This window comes from Brachyistius frenatus, unplaced genomic scaffold (genome assembly GCF_029030835.1).
Source record: "Brachyistius frenatus isolate BFR_SWC_R1_liver_20210118 unplaced genomic scaffold, ASM2903083v1 Contig_177, whole genome shotgun sequence".
Taxonomy (NCBI): domain Eukaryota; kingdom Metazoa; phylum Chordata; class Actinopteri; family Embiotocidae; genus Brachyistius; species Brachyistius frenatus.
The window spans coordinates 472,501-482,500 of NW_027210776.1; the positions used below are offsets into that span (position 1 = coordinate 472,501).

General features: G+C 44.1%; 1 protein-coding gene across 3 annotated transcripts in view; it reads left to right on the forward strand.

Moving 5' to 3' along the window:
• grid1b (glutamate receptor, ionotropic, delta 1b) overlaps positions 1-10,000 on the forward strand; it is a 335,801-nt gene that overhangs the window by 315,982 nt on the left and 9,819 nt on the right. For all 3 annotated transcript variants that reach the window (XM_069717577.1, XM_069717578.1, XM_069717579.1), the window contains 4 exons: positions 1-265; positions 1,106-1,244; positions 4,659-4,854; positions 7,190-7,356. The exon at positions 1-265 is cut by the window's left edge and continues 90 nt beyond it. In XM_069717577.1, the coding sequence (XP_069573678.1) occupies positions 1-265; positions 1,106-1,244; positions 4,659-4,854; positions 7,190-7,356 (767 nt within the window). The remainder of the gene's footprint in view (positions 266-1,105; positions 1,245-4,658; positions 4,855-7,189; positions 7,357-10,000) is intronic.

The following is a 10,000-nucleotide window of genomic DNA, read 5'->3' on the forward strand; positions in this document are numbered from 1 at the left end:
GGCATCCTGCTGAGGAAACCCGAGGAGAAGATCAACATCTTCTCGCTGTTCGCGCCCTTCGACCTCGCCGTGTGGGCGTGCATCGCCGCCGCCATCCCCGTGGTGGGCGTGCTCATCTTCCTGCTCAACCGGCTGCAGGCGCTGCGCTCCTCCTCCTCCTCCTCCTCCTCCTCCTCCCAGAACGCCCCGCCGGGCGCTCCGTCCAACGGCTCGGGAACGCTGCACAGCGCCATCTGGATCGTCTACGGAGCCTTCGTACAGCAAGGTGAGCAAACCGGAGACCATCTGAAGCTGTTGACGAGGTTTAAAACACAGAAACCATCTGAAGCTGTTGACGAGGTTTAAAACACAGAAACCATCTGAAGCTGTTGACGAGGTTTAAAACACAGAAACCATCTGAAGCTGTTGACGAGGTTTAAAACACAGAAACCATCTGAAGCTGTTGACGAGGTTTAAAACAGAGAAGAGCTCCAAACTGTTATTTCAAGGAAGTAAATAGAAGACAGTCGAGGCTGAAGCCAAAAGTAACAAATAAATGGTTCAAATAGGTTTCTAAAAAAGGTTTTTAATCATCAAAGTCTTTTTTTTGTCATCTCGTTCCAAAAACCTTCGTTGTTTTAAAACATGATTACCTTTGAAAAAATTCTCTCTCTTTTTAAAACGTTTCTAAACTTCTGTCTCTTCTGTCCTCAATCTGAAACTGTGTCCCCACTAAGACAGAAATACCAGAACACACACACACACCTGCTCACGTATGTGTTCACGTCCACGAACCCGCTGGCGAATGCACAAGTGGACGGATGCGCATTTAGACAAACACTCTCGCCCAGCTGCAGCTATTATGGTCTGGCAGGTTGCCGGGGAAACCTTTTAGGCCTAACAGGTTGTGATGGGCTGCAGCCGCAATGAAGCGGCGCTCTCACCTGCTCTATCGGGGAGGTCCCAGGTTCGATCCCCTCCCCCGGCAGAGTGATGACCTGCGTGTGTGTGTGTGTGTGTGTGTGTGTGTGTGTGTGTGTGTGTGTGTGTGTGTGTGTGTGTGTGCGTGTGTGTGTGTGTGTGTGTGTGTGTGTGTGTGTGTGTGTGTGTGTGTGTGTGTGTGTAGGTGGGGACGGTGTGCTCGGCTCCGTCGCTCTGAGGATCGTCATGGGCAGCTGGTGGCTCTTCACGCTCATCGTGTGTTCGTCGTACACGGCCAACCTGGCAGCGTACCTCACCGTGTCACGCATGGACCACGCTATACGGTGAGGACACGCACACACGGACACACACACACATGCACACGCACACACGGACACACACACACTGACATCTGCAGCTCATCACCATGTAAACAAATACATTATTCAGACACGTAACGAGCTCCGAATGACACAAACAGCATCTGAATTTTCCCTCAAAACTTCCATCATTCAGACCTTTTTCTGTATCGACAGTAATTTACTTGGAAAACAGCTGTTTTATTATTTTTGGGATTGGCGCTCATTTATTATTTTTCTGTGAATATTGGTTTATGAGTTAAACAGCAGGTGGCGCTAATTCTCCAGTCGGTACCATTAAACCTCCGGAGAGGAAGAAAACCTCATTAAAACAGGTTTTTTATCGACTCTTCGTCTTTTCCCGTCTTGAAAAACTCAAACTGACGACAACGAGAATTAACTTAAAATAACAAGAAATGTTCCCACCAAGTACCAACCAGCAGTGATGTCATCAACCATCAGTGATGCCATCATCCATCAGTGATGTCATCATTGGTTTGTGAACGTTATGAATCCTCCAGTTCAGATTCTGTCCGTCACCATCTTGATAGTTCGGAGCGGTTTGGAGCAGGAAGTGACCATATTTGGATGAGCTGGGAGGGGCTAATAATACCACCACATGTATAAAGATAATTATAGAATATACAGAATATTACAGCAGATAATGTTCTGTATTGTTCTGCATTAATGCTTATGAGAAGTTCCTCACACCTTCCTGAACCTCCAGAGGCTCCGCCCCCTCCGTGGGAGGTCAAGCGGAGCTGCGGGTCGTCTCTGATCTGACGGACCTCACCGGCGGCGCTAAAACATTTTGCGGGTCGATTGTTTTTCTAAAAAGACTCTCAGCTGGAACATTTCTCCACGGCCATTGAGTTCGAGTGTTTAACGCATGTGAAGTCTCGAGTCTCCACCGACTCCCCGCTCGCAGCCTCCCCGACCTTTGACCCTCCCGTCGTTACCACCTCGACACCTCATTCGTGGTGCAGTTTGGAAACTGCGAGTCGAGAGGAAAAGTTTGAAAGTGTTCAGAAGTTCAAACAACATGATGTGAACAGTTTCATGAAGTCTGGATTTCTAAGTTCAGCAGAAGACGAACAGGAAGCAGAGTTTTAGTGAGTTTTAGTGAGTTTTAGTGCGTTTTAGTGAGTCTTAGTGAGTCTTAGTGAGTTTTAGTGAGTCTTGGTGAGTTTTAGTGAGTCTTGGTGAGTGTTGGTGAGTTTTAGTGAGTTTTAGTGAGTCTTGGTGAGTTTTAGTGAGTTTTAGTGAGTCTTGGTGAGTCTTTGTGGGTCTTAGTGAGTCTGAGTGAGTCTTAGTGAGTTTTGGTGAGTTTTAGTGATTTTTTTTAGTGAGTCTTAGTGAGTCTGAGTGAGTCTTAGTGAGTTTTGGTGAGTTTTAGTGATTTTTTTTAGTGAGTCTTAGTGAGTCTGAGTGAGTCTTAGTGAGTTTTAGTGAGTTTTAGTGAGTCTGAGTGAGTCTTAGTGAGTTTTAGTGAGTCTTGGTGAGTTTTAGTGAGTCTTGGTGAGTGTTGGTGAGTTTTAGTGAGTTTTAGTGAGTCTTGGTGAGTTTTAGTGAGTTTTAGTGAGTTTTAGTGAGTCTTGGTGAGTCTTTGTGGGTCTTAGTGAGTCTGAGTGAGTCTTAGTGAGTTTTGGTGAGTTTTAGTGATTTTTTTTAGTGAGTCTTAGTGAGTCTGAGTGAGTCTTAGTGAGTTTTAGTGAGTTTTAGTGAGTCTGAGTGAGTCTTAGTGAGTTTTAGTGAGTCTGAGTGAGTTTTAGTGAGTTTTAGTGAGTCTGGGTGAGTCTGAGTGAGTCTTAGTGAGTCTTAGTGAGTCTTAGTGAGTTTTAGTGAGTCTGAGTGAGTCTTAGTGAGTCTTAGTTAGTTTTAGTGAGTCTTAGTGAGTCTTAGTGAGTTTTCCACGTCAGTATTTTGTGTTCATCAGATTCTCTTTAAAAATGTTATATTTGAAAGAGTCCTCAGTGTTTTTTCTCACAGAGACACTGTGCTTCTGAAAATGAACCTTCTGAGTTTGTAGCAGGAAATTGAGGAAGATGATGATGATGATGATGATAATGAGGAGGAGGAGCTGTGAGTGCTGTGGTTTTTTTTTGCTTTTTTTCCCCGAGTGTCTCGGAGACGTGTTGTTTTTGTTTTCCGCTGAGGTTGAACTCGGATCAGTTTCACGGCTTCGTGGCCTCGAGGTGAAAAACAAGACGGCGAGTGTTTTTTGTGCAAATGAGGACAAACTTGAACAGGAAGCTTCACGGTGATTTACTAAAAACACTGACGGAGAACAAAGTGGAGCGGTGGAGGGTCAACAATCCTCCAGGACCCAGTGAAAATCTGGATCTTAACTTTTTTAACGTCCAAGAAAACTAAAACAGAACGAAGCTCTTTTGGAGTTTTATAACCTCGATGAGGAACTTCTGCAGAAAAACAATCAACTTTTCCAGGAACGTTTTAACGAGCAGCTTCAACTTCAAGCCGTAAAATAAATCTACATCAGGATGTGAAGTTTCTGAGCAGAAATTAAACCCAGCAGGAATTAATTTTTGCTGTTGATTAGACGAACATCACTTCCTGTTTCACTTAGAGTTTTTTTTTTTTTATTCTTCATGGCCGCAGGTTTCTGTGACTGAAATTACTTTTTTTTTCTTTTCATCTTCATTTTGTTTATTTGAAAATCAATATTGCGCCTGTTGTTTGTTTTGATGAAGTTCTGAATCCTTTCTGTTCATTCTTATTAAAACACAGAAGAAAAACGCGGCAGCTTGGTTTAAACACCTCGAGGCGACAGGAGATACGAATCCATCGGTCTCGTGGGTGTCGTTGATTAAATCTGGTCTCTCAGCTCCAACAGGACTCACAGATCAATAAATATATTAAATAAACACAGACCTGAAGTCAGTTTAGAGAAGACATCAATATTTATACATTTAATTACAGTCAAGAATTGACATTTAATGACTTCACATGGGTGACACTAAATGTTTGAATATGACTTAAAAATAAATAAATTAAGAAGATATGATTCATAAAATATATAACTGAACAAATAAGTAGATAAAATGTGTAATTTTGTGATTCTGCTTTAAATTGTCTACAAACCTGTTAACTGTCCTCCGAGCAATCTGGTAGACGTTGGTCCAACAGAGGGTTCCAAATTAAAGCTAAATCTGGACCCCCAACCTGCACCAGAACCTGGACCAGAACCTGCACCAGAACCTGCACCAGAACCTGGACCAGAACCTGCACCAGAACCTGCACCAGAACCTGCACCAGTTCACAGACAAAAAAAGGCTTTCAATAAAATGTTCTGCTTCTTTTTTCCAGCAGTTCTTGCAGCGCGAGAATGACTCGACACAAACAGCAAACCGACGGTGTTTTCCCTTCGTGTCCCCGCAGGTCGTTCCAGGACTTGGCGCGGCAGATCGACGTGGACTACGGCACCGTGAGGGACTCTGCCGTCTACGACTACTTCAGGAACAAAGGCACCAACCCTCTGGAGCAGGACAGCACCTACGCTGAGCTGTGGAGGACCATCAGCAGGAGCGACGGCCTGGACTACTCCGTGTCCAGCCCGTCGGAGGGCATTCGCAAGGTACCGCGGAGAGCGCGTGAATAAACCGGATCAAATCAGCAGATCATTAATAAGTGCTGAGTATTCAGTTTCCTCGCTCAGATGTCCTTCATATGATGTTTAACGTCACCTCAGAGATTTAATGCAGTGTTTTAGATGAACAACTATAAATCACGTGAACATAGCAGCAGAACTTTTTTTTTTTCCAATTTTGTGATGAATTTCCTGCTGTTTCATCGGCAAACGTTCCGCTTTTAAGTCCGACGCGAGTGTTTGCAGCCAGGGGGCGCCATAGCATGAACTAATCTCAGTTTATAAAAATGTTCATAGCTTCAGGTCTGAAAAACCGGCTCGTGTGATGTTGTGGTTTAGTTGTGTGTTTTTAACACACATACGCACACACACATACAAACACACACATGCACACACACACTCTCACACACACACACACACACACACACACATAGAGGCATTCCCCCTGTTTTACTCTCAGCAGGCGCTCCTCTGTTTACCCATTACTTAATTGCAGTAGCAATTCCACAATACACGAATTAGAGAGTCGGTGTGTGTGTGTGTGTGTGTGTGTGTGTGTGTGTGTGTGTGTGTGTGTGTGTGTGTGTGTGTGTGTGTGTGTGTGTGTGTGTGTGTGTGTGTGTGTGTGTGTGTGTGTGTGTGTGTGTGTGTGTTTGTATGAAAACAGAAGTCGTGTTTCGCTGCTGTGCGTTATTATGCTCATAGATCTCCCAAAGAGCCGATGACAAATTAGCGTCGGAGACAAATCGGCTCGGAGCACATCCATTATTCAGCCATTTGCATGATAAACATCCCCCCAGATTCTTTGACGTTTTCCTCCCCGCTGTAACCCCAAACTGCACACACACACACACACACACACACACACACACACACACACACACACACACACACACACACACTAATGGCTTCTCTGGCTGTTGTTGAGTGCTTTTCCGTACGACGTCCTCCCACATGCTGCCAGGTCCTCTCAGGCGCTTTGTTTCTGAACAGTTTCATCTTTCTCAGTGAGAACTGTAAGAAGAAAAGATCGTCTTCATAATCACGACATCTTCGGCTCTGATTCCGTGTCGACTGCATATAATAATAATAATGATACGTACGATGGTGCAGTTAGCTTTCTATAACTTCAGCTGCGTAGGTGAAATGCCAGACGATGAGTCCAGTTCGGCTTTCTGTGGGTCAGAACCGGAGATCAGAGAATTCGTCTGACTTCATCGGTACAGTAAAGTTTTTCATCTTTTCAGCTGTATCTGCAATAAAATGCTGTTGGATGGTAAAATAAAGAAGCGTTGCTGTGCGGTTGTTGAGGTTTGATGTGTCGTCTCGCTGCTCGCTGCACGGAGCCCGGGGTCGTGACAGTAACCGGCTCCTCTGAGTGTTTGTGTCCCCGTTTGTCCTCCTTTGATTCATAAGTGCCTTTTTTTAGTTTGCTGCTCTGCATCTGAGCGTGTCGTCGCGTCTCTGAGCATCTTTGTACGGTTCTGCAAACACCGCACGGCTTTTGTTTCCCTTCGTGTCACCTGGAGAACAAACCGACTCCCCTCAGACGACGAGCACAAAGCGAGCAGCCGCTCAGGGCGTGACGTGGTAATTAGGTTGTAACAGCATGAAAAGGATCTAAAGACTCCGAGTCTCTGTTGCTATAAAAAGGGAGGAGGAGAGCCGAACGCTGGATTGTGAGTGAACAGGTTGGAGAGGTGGAGGCTGCTGCAGCAGAGAAAACACGGCCGACGCAGGAAACTGTACAAACACACCAAACTCAACAAGAACACGGAAACAAGCCGTCAGGAATGAACTAAAATGAGTAAACAGGAGAGTAAAAGCCGAATCTGGGCATTTCTGAGGTATTATTAAATATTTTGGGGGGTTTCATGGCTGCAGGTCCACCAAATGTTCAAACTCCTAAAACTGAAGGATGTTTTCCCGTCTGATGAGATCAACACGCCGATGCTGCCGTACGTTAGACATACTACATATCACATGCTAAAAACCTGTGGATAACAACATGAACATGCAGTTTTTTATTTAAACAATTATTTTCATAAAATATTAAACTACTACAACTATACTTTGATATGGCTCCTAAATAGTGCTTTTATTTTGAAGGGAGGTTTTTTTCTGACCAAATGTCCAAACTCCAAAACATTTAATACAAAACAGATAAAAAAGCAGAAAATAATTCAATTTTCAAACCTGGAAGTTCCATAATTCTAGAATTGTTTTAGTTTTGAACCATTAATTGATGAGCAGATTTATCACAGATTAATTTTCTAATAAAATGTTCCAGATTTACAGACATGGACTTCATCTGTGTCTGCAGGCGAAGAAGAGTCCCTACGCCTTCCTGTGGGACATGGCGGTGCTGGAGTACGCCGCGCTGACGGACGACGACTGCACCATCACCGTGTCGGGAAACAGCATGAGCAGTAAGGGCTACGGCATCGCCATGCAGCACGGCAGCCCCTACAGAGACCTCTTCTCCCAGAAGTAAGTGACCTCATGGGGCGGAGCTTACCTGGAGAACATCCAGAGGTGGAGGTGTGCTGAAGCTGCAGGGAGGCTTTTAAAACAGCTGCAAACATGAGATGATCACATGATATCTGTAGTGAAGAAGATTTTCCAATCAATCTGATTCTGATAGAACACAAAGTGGTTGCCGTGACAACAGACGATGCTTCAAATCTGGATTTTGCTGCAATGAAGCTCCAGATTGTAAAAGGTGGATGTTTCACGCTCATGTTGAACCGACACACCGAAGGTCTGCAGTCGGCACAATTTCAAGTTGGACACCTGAGATTAGAGTCACACATTCACACCATTTACCAAGAAAACGACTCCAAAACCACATGTGAAACCAGTTTAAAACCAAAACCAGGTTTGAAACCAGTTTAAACCAAGTCCAAACCAAGATGGTGTCACCGGATCAGGATCAGACCAGATGTTTCTCCCCTTCTGTTCCTCCGTTGTGGAGCATTATGATGCTGCATTGAAGATGACCTTTGACCTTTTGGATACAGAATATCATCATTTTATTCTGTTGTTTGTGAAGTTTTTGTTGTAATAAATGAGGAATTCTTCATTTATGGCCACAGACGTGTTTTATGAGGTCGCAGTGACCTTTGACTGTCACGCCGACTCCGAACTTCACGGGCAAGTCGAGGTCCTGCAGTCCAGAGTTTAAATCTATAACGGCGCTCAACGCTCAACTCAATTAATCTCACATGAAACGAGCTCGTTGTGAAGATAACGGGATTATTCGGGGTGCGACGTGCACTAATTACCGCCTTAGTTTTTTTGAGAATTGTTTTTTCCGGAAGCTCCATCGTGTTTAGGTGAAGTCAGCGAGCCGCAGAATAAAAAGCTCACGACTCAAATTGATCCCAGAGCGAGTTTAAAAACATTGTTTAGTAAATCTCCACATTATTACATCATGAATTAATGGGCAGCTACCAAAAAAGAAGAGAAACCTTTTTCTCAGCCGTCTCGCATCGATCAGCGCCCGGAGCAAAGCAGGAAGTGGATGTAACGTAAGGGAGATTCTGTTCGGATGGTAAACACAACAAATCAACAGTATTGATCAGATTCAGGAAAAAAACCAATTCATTTACATTCAGAGAAACTGCATCAGATTTTAAATTGAATTTTATTCTCCTTTTGTTCCAAAGCTGCAGATCGTTAAAACAAACCCGCTGACAGATAATGAAGTTTTAATATCGATCAGACGATTAGCAGCTTTTAAACAGCTCCAATACTTCTAAAGGAAAAGTTCAACAATTTGGGAAAAACCTGCAGGAAGTGACCATATTTGGACGAGCTGGGGGAGGAGCCAGCGGTGGATCTGACCGATCTGATCGGAAACCTGACGATACTACGTCCCGCCCACCGATAGCTGTAACCTGACTGCACCACAGGCCTGTCAATCAAACAGACACGCCCCCAAAAACAGGTCTTCTTGAATCTTCTTTTCTAATGAATGAGGGATTATTTTCAGATGGACCTCCAGAAAACTAAGAAGAAGGAGTGACTTTAGCTAACAACACCGAGATAACTGATGGACACATTTTATTCACTTTGGATTTGATGAGAGAAGTTGAATGGGAGTCTATGGAGCCGGAGGCTTTTTGGAGCCGACCTCTAGTGGCACTCGCTGGTATTGCAGCTGAAGACACTTCTGGATCAGAACCATTTTACAGGAGTAAATCTCCTGTCACGTGACCAACACTATCATTGACATTGTTGTGTTTGTTTTGGCTTTTTAATTGTGTTGCTTATTTTTTGTGTCATGAATGACGTAAATATGTTGATTTATTTTATTTTATTTTTTTTTTTTTATAAAATGTGTCCATCAGTTCTCTCGGTGTTGTTAGCTAAAGTCACTCCTTCTTCTTAGTTTTCTGGAGGTCCATCTGAAAATAATCCCTCATTCATTAGAAAAGAAGATTCAAGAAGACCTGTTTAATGAACCACAGACCTGTCAATCAAAGAGACACTGTTTGATTGACAGGTCTGTGGTTCATTTTTAGATACTATATGTTTTTTCAGAAAAACTTCAGGTTTTAACCCATTAATCAGAGGTTAATCAGTCTTTATGCTAAGCTAGGCTAACAGTGTCTTAATACTTAACAGACTGATGTTATTATTCTTCTCATTTCCAAACCTCCTCCTGGACCGGATCGTTCTGGTTCTGCGGTTCCGTTTCCTCTCCAGTCCCCTGATGTTCAGGTGGATGTTGACTAGCTGACAGAGGTTCCCTTCTCCTCCTCCTCCTCCTCCTCCTCCCTCTGCTTCCTCCTTTTAATTAAGCTCTTCTGTGTTTATTTAGGGGATTAATTTGTGGGACTGAAAAGGAGACAACCGGCCGGTTCAGCAGACGTCCGCCGGGCCTCCCGAGGCGTCGCGGAGCTGCAGGGACGATCAGGAATAACACGTCCGGGTGTTAAATTGAGGGCAGAGCTATTGTTCGGCAGGGAAAGCCATTATCGGCCCGTTTTAATACGTCGTCCCATCACTGCTGCGTTACCTCCGATTGATAATCCGGCTGTTAATAACCTTTACAGAGTTTGTTGCTTCTGCAGCTCATTTGTGCCATAAAAACTATTTTGTCCTCGGGGTGTTTGGGGGGGGGGGGGGC